General features: G+C 35.6%; 1 protein-coding gene across 1 annotated transcript in view; it reads left to right on the forward strand.

Annotated features, from left to right (window-relative positions):
• The first annotated feature begins 7,615 nt into the window (after window positions 1-7,615).
• The window catches only part of trim71 (tripartite motif containing 71, E3 ubiquitin protein ligase), a 54,692-nt gene continuing 46,770 nt past the window's right edge, over window positions 7,616-15,537 (forward strand). The window contains exon 1 of the mRNA XM_056475125.1: window positions 7,616-9,120. Coding sequence (XP_056331100.1) covers window positions 8,401-9,120 — 720 coding nt within the window. The 5' untranslated portion in view covers window positions 7,616-8,400. The remainder of the gene's footprint in view (window positions 9,121-15,537) is intronic.

Consider the following 15,537-nt stretch of genomic DNA (forward strand, 5'->3'; position numbering starts at 1 on the left):
TGGACACCCATGACATGTGGAGTCCCACAAGGCTCGATTCCGGCACCTCTCCTGTTCAACCTTTATATGCTCCCTCTGAGCCACATAATGATGACCCAAATCTCCTACCACAGCTATGCTGATAACACTCAGATCTACTTAGCCTTACTGCCGAATGACTACAGCCCTATTGACACCCTCTGCCAATGCATTGATGAAATTAACAATTGGATGTGCCAAAACTTTCTTCAGTTAAACAAAGAGAAAACTGAAGTCATTGCATTTGGTAACAGAGATGAGGTTCTCAAGGTGAATGCGTACCTTGGCTCTAAGGGTCAAACAACAAAAAATAAGGTCAAGAGTCTTGGTGTGACTCTGGAGTCAGATTTGAGTTTCAATAGTCATGTCAAAGCTGTTAGCATACTATCATCTCAAAAACAGAGCAAGAATTAGATGATTTGTTTCCAGTGAAGACTAAGAGAAACTTGTTCATGCTTTTATCAGCAGCAGGGTGGATTACTGTAACGACCTCGTCGCTGGCCTTCCTAAAAAGACAGTCAGACAGTTGCAGCTCATCCAGAACTCTGAAAATCAGAGCACATCGCACCTGTCCTCAGGTCTTTACACTGGCTCCCAGTTACATTCAGTATAGATTTGAAAGTATTATTACTTGTCTATAAATCACTAAATGGCCTAGGAGCTCAATACATTACAGATATGCTCACTGAATACAAACCTAACTCTGATCACTCTGATCATTAGGGTCAAGTAAATTATATTTAACAGAGTTCAGTCAAAGCAGGGTGAATCCGCCTTCAGCTATTACGCCTTGACAAACCACCTGTAGAAACGCTCTTCTTTCTATTAAAAAATACATCCCCACCCCCTAACTCTAGCACTAAATTCTCGAAGCACTAACTGTTCCTTCATATAATTAGCACTTCTCTCTTATTGTTGAATCACTGAATGCCTCCTCAATTGTAAGTCGCTTTGGATAAAATCGTCTGCCAAATGTCTAAATATAAACGTAAAAAAATGATGATACAATGAGCTGTCCATTACTTTGTTGTCATTTAATTTTTTCCTAGAATTTTTGGTTATTTAGCAGGACCAACAATCAACTGACATATATTTCTGAAATGGTTAAGTTGACTCAACTTCATTTTTAGAGTTAATGCACATAGTTCTTTTCCTAAACTATTTTGAGGCAGCAGGGGGAATTATGTGAATGAATCATGAATACGGACAAACAGCACCGCGTACTTCATTTGAAAGTGAAAGCTATCTTTGGAGACATTAACAAAAGGCTAATTATCAGCCAGGACAACAGTGCAAGACTCTTTGTTAGCTAAGTGGATCTAAATGTAATCCAGTGATTAAGACAGGCCTGTAGGAAACCCCCGCTGCTAGCAAATCGACCAATTGCGTTGTGGAGTCTTAAGTGCATTAAACCAATCAAAAATGTACAATCGCGTTCATTTTCATTGGCCTACATGCCACTTAAAAACAAAAAAAAACTAATTTTAAGGAAACATTTAGAATCCATGAGCCATGATTACTATTTATTTTCAATTGTGCGTTAAAAATGTATTTTGTGGTACAGTATTGTTTATTTCTAGGAGTGTGTGGCCTATGTTCGCCTTTTTTTACAATGTAGAAGTAAGCTTACAGTATTTCTGCGAATGTTTTATTTGCCTATGGGGAAATTACTGGGATTAATAAATAGTGGTAAACAGTCAAACAAAAAATAACTCGACTTTAGTAGATCATTTGGTATTAGAAGTGGCTTTTATGAAAGGCAAAGGCCTCTAGAAGATTACGCTTGTTTTACCAAAATAAAATATGACCATGTCTTATTAATTATTTAATTAGGACAGAAAGGTCTGACTTTATTTTGACAAAAGTCTTGTCAGTTAACAGAAATGATGAACAGTATAGAATATAAAGTCATGGTGCAGTGGAAAAAGAATGAATATTGTGTATGACTCCATGACCTTGGAGGACTGCATCCATACATCTCTGCAATGACTCAAATAACTTATTAATAAAGTCATCTGGCAAAGAAAGCGTTCTTGCAGGACTCCCAGAGTTCATCAAGATTCTTTGGATTCATCTTCAATGCCTCCTCCTTCATGTTACCCCGGGCATGCTCAATAATGTTCATATCTGGTGACTGGGCTGGCCAATCCTGGAGCACCTTGACCTTTTTTGCTTTCAGGGACTTTGATGTGGAGGCTGAAGTATGAGGTGTATTTTTGATAAAATAAAAGCAGGGTTTTTTTTAACAATTTTAAGATCACATTTATATTTATGCATTTATTAGCTCTCAATGAATATCTATCTATCTATCTATCTATCTATCTATCTATCTATCTATCTATCTATCTATCTATCTATCTATCTATCTATCTAGATAGATAGATAGATAGATAGATAGATAGATAGATAGATAGATAGATAGATAGATAGATAGATAGATAGATAGATAGATAGATAGATAGATAGATAGATAGTGCTCAGCATATATAAGTACACCCCTCACAAATCTCTCTTTCATTATTTCATTATCTCTCTTCATATTTTTAACAGGAAGCTAAACAATATTATATTTGTGCATATACATTACATAAGTCAGTACTGAAGCCAAATCTGGACTTACTGTAACTTGTATACTATAACTTTCGATAACGAAAAAATTGGAAACATTTAGTTGACATTTTGTAGATTGTAATTTTGTTTGCAATATTTAGCTTGAATTTAATTGTATTGTCTTTCAATTTCTAAATATGTGTGTGACTAAAATTTTGTTTTAATAAATATATCTGTTTAATAAATCTGTTTTGTTTAAATGCACCAAAATACATTGCCTATATTCATTTATTTTTCGAAATGGGCTGTACTCTATGCGGAGCACTATATATATATATATATATATATATATATATATATATATATATATATATATATATATATATATATATATATATATATATATATATATATATATATATATATATACACTAGCATATTGCAAAATAACTAAACTAAATAAAGACTAAATAAATTAGTTTAAATTAGTCAAATTTTGTTATCAAATGTATTACGTTTAAAAATGTGTTAAAAAAATTTCTCCATTAAACCGCAATTGTGAAACATTGGCTAATAATTTTGACTTCAACTGTATATATATACAACTTCTGTTTAACGGAGAAAAGATTTTTTCAACACATTTCTAAACATAATAGTTTTAATAACTCATTTTTATTAACTGATTTATTTTATCTTTGCCATGATGACAGTAAATAATATTTTACTAGATATATAGACACTTCTATACAGTTTAAAGTGACATTTAAAGCCTTAACTAGTTTAATTAGGTTAACTACACAGGTTACTGCTTTTATTCTAACCAAAATAAAACAAATAAGACTTTCTCCAGAAGAAAAGATATTATCAGACATACTGTGAAAATATCTTTGCTCTGTTAAACATTATTTGGGAATTATTTAAAAAAGAAAGACATTTAAAGAGGGGCTAATAATGCTGACTTCAACTGTGTGTGTGTGTGTGTGTATATATAAATATATATATATATATATATATATATATATATATATATATGCACAGAAAGTGAAATAATGAATAAAATTATATTTGCTAGTTTATTTTATTATTATTTTTTACCGCAGAGATATGGGATGTTAATAAAAACCATTCATCCCATGTTAATTATGAGTGACAGTTAAAAGGAGCGGCTATTTCCTGAGCCTGAATCAGCGCTCCAATCCGAGCCCAGCTCCACACACGCACGTACTCATAACACCCCCTGACCACATGGCCTGTGGTCATTTCCACCATTTGACATGACCCTTCCTTGCTTTGCTTAGTTTTCGCTGAGCCTCTGCCCTCACCCCACCCCAACCCAACCCCCGTTCCGGCCTTTTCCTCATGCAGATCAATGGAATGTCCTTGGGATGGCCGGAGCTCCGCAGCCTCCACTAGCCCTAATCCCAGCCATAATAATGGGGTCAAAGGGTCTCTCCGAAAGCCCTGTCTTTCAGCCTGGCATCCCACTGCTTTATTGGGCAGCCCCGCATCTGGAGCCTAAGCCCCACCGAGAAGCTTCCTCCCCTTGTCACAAGAGCCACCCCAGCAACCCCGCTCTATAAGTGCCCATAAATGCACACAAAAGCCAGTCCTACATGTGGTAGCTATCTATTACAGGAGGGGCCCTCAGGAGGGGGAGCATCGATTACAAAAAAGGTTGAGATTGATTTCATAGGTTCAGGTGTGGGAGGGAAATTAGCATGTAGCCTACTGGGGAGCGAGATGATGGGTTGGAGAATTAATGAGAAGTAATGATAGAACAAAGGGGATTTTTTTCTTTTTGTTGTGCCTCATCAATAACGCTCAATCATCCTTTCATTGACACCAAACTAGGATTCTGTTGCTTTTAAATAGCATTACAGTCAATATTGTTTAGAATTAAAGGGATAGTTCACCCCAAAATCTGTTGAACACAAAAGAAGATATTTTGAAGAATGCTGAAAGCCTGTAGTCATTGACCCTCATTGATTTTCCTACTATACAACATTTTTCAGAGTATCTTCTTTTGTGTTTGACTGAATAAAGAAACTCATGAAGGGTTGATAATGACGTATTTTAAGTATAAGTAAATATTACGATATTTTTCATTTATATTTATTCGTTTTCATAAATTTTTCATCCGAAAGGAGCTGTTTAGCTGTAATGAAGGATGTATATGAGTCAGTTGGAGAGTAAAAGCAGAAAGAGAAAAGTATTAAAATAAAAACAGATACAAAAATAATGTGTTGAGTACTTTTATTTAGATTTTTTTTTTAAGTAATCACAAATAAATGTCAGGAAACACAATAAACTAAACATGAAGCTGACAGACCGTTATACGCTTTATATCGTTTAGCATTAATATAAGGGATATAATAAGAGATAGTTCGCCCAAAAATCTGTTAAACACAAAATAAGATATTTTGAAGAATGCTGAAAGCCTGAAGCCATCGACTTTCATTGATTTTCCTACTATTCAACATTTTTCAGAGTATCTTCTTTTGTGTTTGACTTCAAAAAGAAACTCATGAAGGTTTGATTATGATGAAATTTTCCTTTATATTTATTCATTTTCGTTCATTTTTCATCCAAAAGGAGCTGTTTAGCTGTAATGATGGATGTATATGAGTCAGTCGGTGAGTAAAAACAGAAAGAGAAAAGTATTAAAATAAAAACAGATACAAAAATAATGTGTTGAGTACTTTTATTTTGAAAAAAAAAAAACAATTTATAGTAATCATAAATAAATGTCAGGAAACCCAATAAACTAAACATGAAGCTGAAAGACCGTTATATAGTTTATATCGTTTAGCATTAAAGGGATAGTTCACCCAAAAATCTATTGAACACAAAATAAGATATTTTGAAGAATGCTGAAAGCCTGTAGCCATCGACTTTCATTGATTTTCCTACTATTCAACATTTTTCAGAGTATCTTCTTTTGTGTTTGACTGAAGTAAGAAATTCATAAGTAAAATGTTACAAATTTTTCATTTATATTTATTCATTTTCATTCATTTTTTATCCGAAAGGAGCTGTTTAGCTGTAATGATGGATGTATATGAGTCAGTTGGAGAGTAAAAGCAGAAAGAGAAAAGTATTAAAATAAAAACAGATACAAAAATAATGTCTTGAGTACTTTTATTTTTCAAACCTGCAAAACAATTACAAATAAATGGCGGGAACATAATGAATTAACCATGAAGCTGAAAGACGGTCTTACAGTCATTATCGTTTAGCTTTAAAGGGATAGTTTAGTCAAAAAATCTGTTGAACACAAAAGGAATATTTTGAAGAATGCTGAAAGCCTGTAGCCATCGACTTTCATTGATTTTCCTACTATTCAACATTTTTCAGAGTATCTTCTTTTGTGTTTGACTGAAGTAAGAAATTCATAAGTAAAATGTTACAAATTTTTCATTTATATTTTTTCATTTTCATTCATTTTTTATCCAAAAGAAGCTGTTTAGCTGTAATGATGGATGTATATGAGTCAGTTGGAGAGTAAAAGCAGAAAGAGAAAAGTATTAAAATAAAAACAGATACAAAAATAATGTCTTGAACTTTTATTTTTAAAACCTGCAAAACAATTACAAATAAATGGCGGGAACATAATGAATTAACCATGAAGCTGAAAGACGGTCTTACAGTCAATATCGTTTAGCATTAAAGGGATAGTTTAGCCAAAAAATCTGTTGAACACAAAAGGAATATTTTGAAGAATGCTGAAAGCCTGTAGTCATCGACTTCTATTGATTTTTCTACTATTCAACATTTTTCAGAGTATCTTCTTTTGTGTTTGACTGCAAAAAGAAACTCATGAAGGTTTGATTATGATGGAATTTTCCTTTATATTTATTCATTTTCGTTTATTTTTCATCCAAAAGGAGCTGTTTAACTGTAATGAAGGATGTATATGAGTCAGTTGGTGAGTAAAAACAGAAAGAGAAAAGTATTAAAATAAAAACAGATACAAAAATAATGTCTTGAACACTTTTATTTTTAAAAACTGCTAAATAATTACAAATAAATGTCGAAAAACACAATTAATTAATCATGAAGCTGAAAGACGGTCTTACAGTTTATATCGTTTAGCATTAAAGGGATAGTTTAGCCAAAAAATCTGTTGAACACAAAAGAAGATATTTTGAAGAATGCTGAAAGCCTGTAGTCATCGACTTCCATTATTTTTTCCTACTATCCAACATTTTTCTGAATATCTTCTTTTGTGTTTGACTGAAGATAGAAACTAATAAATAAATTATGACGTATTTTTCATTTATATTTATTTATTTTTGTTCATTTTTCTTCCCAAAGGAGCTGTTTAGCTGTAATTATTGATTTAAATGAGTCAGTAGGTGAGTAAAAACAAAAAGGGAAAAGGATTGAAATAAAAACAGATTTACTTTCATTTAAAAAAAAAAACAAAAACCGATAGGCAACACAATATAGCTAAAAGACAGACTGTTACAGGTTATATCACCTGTATTTTTATGTTGAAATTTACTAATCTATTTTTGTATTATTTGTTTATCAATAAGAGAAAATATTTTACAGAGTAATGGTACTAAAATAAATTCAATTATGCAAATACACCATTATTAATAAATTAAAATTACAGATATGTTCAATTTCTTCGTTTTATTTTAATTAAGAAACTTATTTTCTTCATAACAAATTAATTTGTTTTATTTAAAAATACTGTTTTTTATAATTATCTTCCGAATTTAGTGGCAATTGCCACCAGACATTTAAAGAACAACTAATTTTGTTATTTTTTAAAGCCAAAGAGGAACACACACGAAATGTTAACATGACACATGACTCAAATAGACTAAAAAACTGAATTTGTCAGTTAACATGACAAATTATTTGATCAAAAGAGGGTCTGCAGTTTTCCAGATGAGTGAATATCTGTGAGCACTATTAAAAATAATCATCTTTTTCTGAACGTGTAGCTGTTTTATTACTCAAAGCCGAGCCCAGCCCCACTGTCACACAAGCCCCGCCCCTCTCGAGTGCTCTCAGACGGAAGTGCGTTCTAGACTTTTTTAGTATGGACGTGTTCGCTTGATGGTCACGCGCTGTAGAGTTGTTGTCCGCGGCGGCGTCATTCATTCCCAATGAAAATGAAGGCGGATTGAAGAGGCGCGCGGGGAGAGCGTTGGTTTCACGCTGCAGACGCGAGACGAATATGGGCAGTTGAGACTATTATACCCCTCGTCAAACTACAGCAAGCGGACTGAAGGAAGTTAAAGGGGCTTTTCAGCCTCATCACAGTAACAGGATATTGAGGGGCGCTGCGTGCTAACGAGCTACATGGGACATACTTTGAATTATTTAATTGCGGCTTGCGCAAGCGCGTTTTGACAATACTGACGCGCAGATGCTAGACTACAGCGCGTTGATGGAAAACGGACGTTTTTGCGCTTTGCACGGAAGAAAGTGACCGTGAATCAGCGTGGTTGGCCCCTCTCGTCATGCGGCGGTGGGGGAGGATCGGAGCAGGGACCTCGCAGCGGATTTCATGTTTCGCAACAATGTTAATGCCCCACACCGAGGGATTATAAGGCCTCAAAATGACACTTGGTTTCCAACTGGTTGAAGTGCACCCGCAAAGTTGCGCATAGAGTTTGTTCTGCGAAATAGTGTCGATAACCACCACCACAACAACAACATAAAAGCCAGAGAGCGCAGCTCCATCGAAACCCTTCAACAGGAATGTATTTGACAAGAATGTAGCCCACCACAGCACAGCTTGCTAAATCTGTAATCTGCATTAATTGATCAGGGAACCATTTCGGGAAAAGCCTTCGTGTGTCTTAACGCATCTTTATGTGTGAAGTTATTCTGTGGTCCTCTGCGCAAATGGCGTCTTTCCCAGACTCCGACCTGCAAACATGTCCGCTCTGCAAGGAGCTGTGCGGCTGCTCTGCTCCGATCTCCTCCAACTCATCTACCTCCTCCTCGTCCTCCCAGACCTCCAACTCCTCATCTACCTCATCCACCAGGAGACTGCACGTCCTGCCCTGTCTGCACGCCTTCTGCAGGCAGTGCCTGGAGGGCCAGCGGAGCCCCGGCGACCCCCTGAAGCTCAGATGCCCCACATGCGACCAAAAGGTGTCTCTATCGGAGTCGGGCGTGGACGCGCTGCCCTCCTCCAACTTTCTCTTCAGCAACCTGCTGGACGTGGTGGTGTCCGCTGAAGAGCAGGGTAAGAACGGGCGGTCTTCTGCGGTGGTCCATCACGGTGGTCTTCTGCGACCCCAGCACCTCTCGGACCCCCAGTGCAGCTCTTGTGACGAGGGCAACCCCGCTACCTCCCACTGCCTGGACTGCCAGGAGTACCTGTGCGACAACTGCGTCAGGGCCCACCAGAGGGTCCGACTCACCAAAGACCACTTCATCGAGGGCCTGCTGGAGAGCCTACACCTGGCCAACCGCACCAACAACTCCAACACCCCGGTCTCCATCTCCCAGTCCTTCCACAACAGCTTCTCCATGCTCAATGTTTTCCAGGAGAGGATGGACTTTTGCCAGCACCATGATGACGCGGTGAGCTTGCTCTTCTATGATCTGTTCAGTCCATGTTTTGGTGGTTTTGTCTACTAGTGTGCGCGGTTTAAGAGCTGCTCACTGAAAGGTTGTGAGTTCAAAGCTCATTAGGGTTGGTCAAAGATCCTTCACTGATCTGTGCCCACGCCTTTGCTGCTGTTGGGCTGTGGATCAAGTCATCTTAATTTGTTTTCGTTACCAGTCATGCCTACAAAAGTAGAGTTTGTGGTCAGGTATTTAAGAATTACAGCACAGTTTATAATTAAGCATACTGGTTGGCCACTAATCTGGAAGGACGTGTCTTCTAAATTTCTGTTATGGTGTCATTCTGTTAATGGCTCATTTTGAAAACTGAATGTTAATTATAGAGATCAGTCTTAACAACAACAACAACAACAACACAGATAAACATGAACAAGTGTTCCCAGTATGCAGAGCTGAAATTAGTCAAGTACTTTATTGTCATTCACATGTACACACAGAACGAAATTTCGCATTGGCTTCACAGTTCCAATAGAAATGACCCTAAACAATATTTAAACATAAATAAATAAATAAATAAATGTATGTGTGTGTGTGTGTGTATATATATATATATATATATATATATATATATATATATATATATATATATATATATATATATATATATATATATATATATATATAAATCATATACATAGTAGATGACTGACGGTCCTCATCGTCAGGCGGATCTACAGTGCAAATCACAGTAATGCAAAAACATAAATAAATACATAAGATTAAGTTGAATCATCTTGTAATATTTGTTAATTTATTATTATATTGTTTGTTTATATTTGCATATGTATGTTAGTGCTGCATTGTATTGGAAAAATATGATATTGCGATATTTTTCTGCGATATGAACACCGTTTTCTAAAATACTTTGAAAAGCAGTCTGACAGTATTCAGGTACAGAAATTGAATTATGACAATGGGAAAAATGCTTATCTTACTTTGCCTCATTTCTTGTCCAAATATCAAAAAATTCTTAGATCAAGTAAAAAATGTGTTTTTAACTTCATAAGAAATGAGGCAAAATTAGGAGTTTTTCCTTTAAAGCAAGTAGAATTATATGCCAGTGGGGTAAGTAATCTTGGTATTGCTGTGAAATGTAGATATTCGGACTAGAAACAAGACAAATAAAGTACATTTTTTTGCATAAATCATATGAATTCTATATAAACACTGTAATTAAATGCAGTTCTGTAGCCGCTGGTCAACTATAATCTAGACCTAACATTGCATATCATGCGATGTAATTATTACTTATGAGCACATAGCAATATCAATGAATATATATGAACATATATATATGAACAGTTTAAATTACTAGTAATTAGTAATTATTTTAAATTAATCCATATTATAGTTTAAGAAATAACGAAATTAATGTTAATTATTTGAATTTTTGCATCTGAACGTGCATATAAATACCTGTGTGTGTGTGTGTGTGTGTGTGTGTGTGTGTGTGTGTGTGTGTGTGTGTGTGTGTGTGTGTGGGAGCCCAGCCAAAACCAGCTATGTCCAGCTTACACCAGGCTGGTCTAGCTGGTTTTAGCTGGTAATTTCCAGCCTGACCAGCTGAGATCAGGCTGGAAATGGCTGAAACCCCTCAAAAACCAGGCTGGTCAATCAGCTTAGTCAGCCAACAGCTTTAATCTGTTTTTCTCAGCAAGGAAATCTAGAAATTTTCTTCTAAAATGGGATTTTTCAGTGTCACTTGATTTTTTTTCATGGTCCCTTTAACGCATTTTGTTGAATTTAAGTTACATTGCATCTACATGCCAACTAATTCACAATATATTATAAGTAGACTGTTAGGTTGGGGTTAGGGTTAGTGTAAGTTGACATGTACTTGCAAAGTTTCTTATAGTCAGTTAAATGTCTGTTGAAGGAGCAAATCAACAGATATTAAGCAGACAGTCTACCTATACTCTAATGAGAAATAATTGGCATGTAGCTGTAATGCAACATTAAGTTAACAAAATGTGTTATAAGGACCATCAAAAGTATACACTATGCAGAAAAAGCATAAAGTGTTAGCGGTTTTTCTCAGTCTTCTATTTTTATGTTGAGTTATTTCATTTTAAAGGGGACGAAAATAACCTAATCATCACAATAAAATTAAAATGACTAACATACACACCCTCTAACCTGAGAAAACAGATTTTAGAAGAATATTTCAGATGGCACTTTTGCAGCTGAACTCTTCATTAATTTCTATAAATATAAATGTTATTTCTTTCTTGACAATTAATTGCTTTATTACGAGTTAAGTCATAATTATTTATTCAAAGTCTTAACGTTATTAAAGTATACAACTGTAAACATCTGTTTTTGTATCAGTTCAAATGCTCTATACCCATTTGGATGTGTTTTTGTCATTTCAAGACTTTCTGACCATGCAGTTGTTTGAAGTCTTTTTCTTGTTAACATCCCTTTTGGAAGTTTGCTTCTCAGACTTTGATCAGCCCGTCACAATGCTTTCTAGAAATCAGCACTTTATATTTCTTCTTCCCAGTGTTATGAATTCCAAAGCAATATGCAGAGCAGCTGCGTATAGTATAGCTTCAGGCATCCATATGGTTTCTAGATTGATGCGAGGGCTTTCAATGCTGTTTCATGAGGGTTCTTTCCTCCAAGTCTTTATCTGGCACATGCTTTTTTATGTTTGAGCTGTGTTGTTGCCCAGAGCTGCACCAGCATCACAGGCCAAATAGTATATAAATTATCACTGTGTTTCTACCTGTGGCCTTTGCACTGTACGTAATGTAGGTGCAGAGAAGCTTAGTTAGATTGATAGTCCATAGTTATGTAATTCAGATATCTATCTGGACTACACACTATATATACAGCATATATGCAATATTCATATCCCATGGAGGTGTAATAAATTACATTCTAAAATATCGGCCCAAGTTTTCATACATTCGTAGTGTCCAAATTTTTTAAATGTAGGTTTGTATTGTTGTCAAAAGTATCGATTTCGGTACCAATTGATACTGAAATAAAAATGAAAAAAGTACATTTCCCGCTAACATTTGAACGCATTCTTAAACACTGCTGATTGGCCATTGTGTTCATCACTTTTCACCGATGTTATTAGTGTTCACCGAGCATGGTGCACTGGAGCGTTTTAAAGTCACGTCTTAAGAACTACGCTCAAATGTTAACGAGGGTGTTTTTGAAATTTCTGTACCGATTGGTACCAAAGTCGATACTTAAACACTAGTTTATATGACTGTCTAAATGTTTTTTTTAGATCAGAAAAGTCTATTAGATCAGACATCCATTATTATCTGTTTATTTTAATATGATCATTACGTAAATATATATATATATATTTAAAAAGCTAATTAAAAATAGCTTTTCTCTCTTTTATTCACAAGAAATATTGATATCGCAATACTCAACAGTAATATCTCCCATATCTATCTGTCTGTCTGTCCATCCATAACACATTTCATACACCTTTTTTTCGTTTATTCATTAGATTGATTTGCATAAATGATTTTTAATGAGCCTATATTTTACAGAAGACCGCTGCGTAAATGTCATTGAATGTAACCGTTGTTTATATACCAATAAAATATTCTCAGCCATATTTAGATCAATAATCATTAAAATACTAATAAACACAAATATTTAATGAACTATCTCGGTACTCAAAATGCTAATTATATGACGTATAAATGTTTACTTTGCCACAAAAAGCTAGGTTTAACAAATTTAAATACAAAAAGTGCTCTATGATCGATTATATATTTATTTTATATGGAATATTTTCTATTAATATATCTTTATATAACTAAATTTTGTATAATGAATGAATGAATATAATTTTACCTGCTTTTTGCAGTTTTTTTTAATGCAAACATTTTTGAAATATGTTTTTAAAAGAAAATAAACTGCTATGTAGAGATGCCACGATTATAGATTTTCTTTGCATGATTATAGTCCGAGGAATAATCGCGGTTATCATGATTATTATGCATTCATTATTTTCAGAACACTACTAGTTTAGAAAAATCACATTCGTAATTTGTGAAAAGTGTTATTTATCAGTAACCAAAATAATACAACACACAATAATAAAAAACAAACAAACAAACAATAGTCCATTTCTCTTTGGATTTAAAAGTAAGTGGAAGAAAGGTGAAAGGTTTGTGGCGGGCTGCACGGTGGCGCAGTGGGTAGCACAATCACCTCACAGCAAGAAGGTTGCTGGTTTGAGCCCCGGCAGGGTCAGTTGGCGTTTCTGTGTGGAGTTTGCATGTTGTCCCCGTGTTGCCATGGGTTTCCTCCGGGTGCTCCGGTTTCCCCCACAGTCCAAAAACATGTGGTATAGCTGAATTGGGTAAGCTAAATTGTCTGTAGTGTATGTGTGTGAATGAGTGTGTATGGGTGTTTCCTAGTGATGGGTTGCAGCTGGAAGGGCATCACCTGCGAAAAACGTGCTGGATAAGTTGGCGGCTCATTCCGCTCTGGTGACCCCTGATTAATAAAGGGACTAAGCCGAAATAGAAAATGATTGAATGAATGAAAAGTTTGTGGCATTTAAACATAAGTAACAATTTTACCCTGAAAGTAAATGACAGAACAATGAATGAATAAATAAAAAAATAAAAAAAGTATTTGTCTAATGTAAATCTAATCAACATTAGCTATTAGTATTTCCCTTTAAAGAGAACAAATTCAGTCAAAGGCTGCGCGTGAACACATCGCAGCTATCGATAATATGCGTGCAAGAAAAGAAATAACCAATTTGCGTGCGCAAAAGACGTGATATGTAAACGACCCTTTGTTAATAGCCTCAGCCAAAGGTAATCCATTGTGCATGCGTATTAAGGCTGATTTATACTTCACCCTTCACATGGTCATATGGCTCTTGCCGTGGCTGACGCCGACGCGCACCTCTCAAAAAATGTAACTACATGTCGCAATGATGCATAGCTCAAGCTCTGTGATTGGAAGGGTTGGTACCGGTGAGGAGCATGTGAGGTTTTAAGAGCCGCGAGCACGATGGATTGAGTGTTTACAGGTGTCGAGTCCCGTGAACGAGGTCCAGATGGAAACTTTTGTTTTGTGTTTACCTTATAATTAAAGTTGTTGCACATCCACTGGTTCCCACCTCTGATTGAGTGCGTTTGAGCGTTCAGAAAAAACAAAATACCCGCAAAGAAACTCGACACAGAGGAACATTACCTATTGTCCGCTAGCATTTTGGAAGTGTTACTGCAGAGCAACACAAACAGCACGCAAAAGTATAAATTCACGACTACGCACAAGGCAGGCGCCGTGGGTCTCGGCGATCTCTCCACGCAGAAGTATAAACCAGCCTTTAGCCTCCATGTACAAGCTTGGAACTTTAAACTAATGCACAGCTGGCATTACTTTTAGTGCAGCAGTTTTGTTCAATGCAGAAATGCGGTGTTGAGAAGCCTTTATGATTAACCGTGATGAATTAAAGCACGGTTAATAGTGAAACCAGTTAGTCGTTGCATCCCTACTGCTGTGCAGACACGCATGCCAGTGTACATGATTAATCAATTCATTAATCAATAGCTTGTTAATCAATTAATTAATTAATTAATTAATTAGTTTATTTTAACAAAAACGTCTCTTTATATCTAATGTTTCATACGTCTAGTTTTGTTTTTCTTTAAAGTAAGCCAGCATAAATTCGTCACGCCTTCCTCCACGTGTTTGGAGTGTTTACAGTACAGTGGGCGTGTTGATTCCTGCATGCACAATGCGTTGTCATGCTGCTGGTATCAGCTGTGGGCTCATCCTGCATAGCTCACACACAGTCCACAATGCACTGCACTCGACCATCCAGAAACACGGCGCACCATCCATCAGCCGACTCACAAACACACAGCAGGGACTCCAGTTTCACTGACCCCTCATATTTTTCAGAGCTACTGTCATTAACAGCACGGCTTGCGCATATATTTCTTTGACATTATGAACAATTCAACAGTAATTTAGTGCCTGACTCATGATTAATAGCATGACATAATTCCATAAGAATTGCTGTAGTCTACCAAGCATCAAGGCCATATTTTCCAGCAGTAAATTCTCCTAGGATAAATTATTCAATTGTAAAATTGAAGATTTAAGCTGTAGATTTATGAATCATGTTGGTCCCCTAGATGCACATGCGCTGTTTTTTTTTTTTTTTTTAGAAGTCTAATAACAAGAAAATGTGTGTTATGAGTAGGGCTGTTCGGTTTGGGGAAAATGTATATATTTTTTTGACAGATATTGTGATTGCGGTTTGATTTGCGATTATTTGTAGTCAAGCTTTAGCTCAATAATCTGTGTTGTAGCTTCTTACTGCTAAAATGCTGTGAGTGTTATTTAAAAAAAAAAAAAAGGAACTTAAAA

Source organism: Danio aesculapii, chromosome 16 (assembly GCF_903798145.1).
Source record: "Danio aesculapii chromosome 16, fDanAes4.1, whole genome shotgun sequence".
Lineage (NCBI taxonomy): Eukaryota > Metazoa > Chordata > Actinopteri > Cypriniformes > Danionidae > Danio > Danio aesculapii.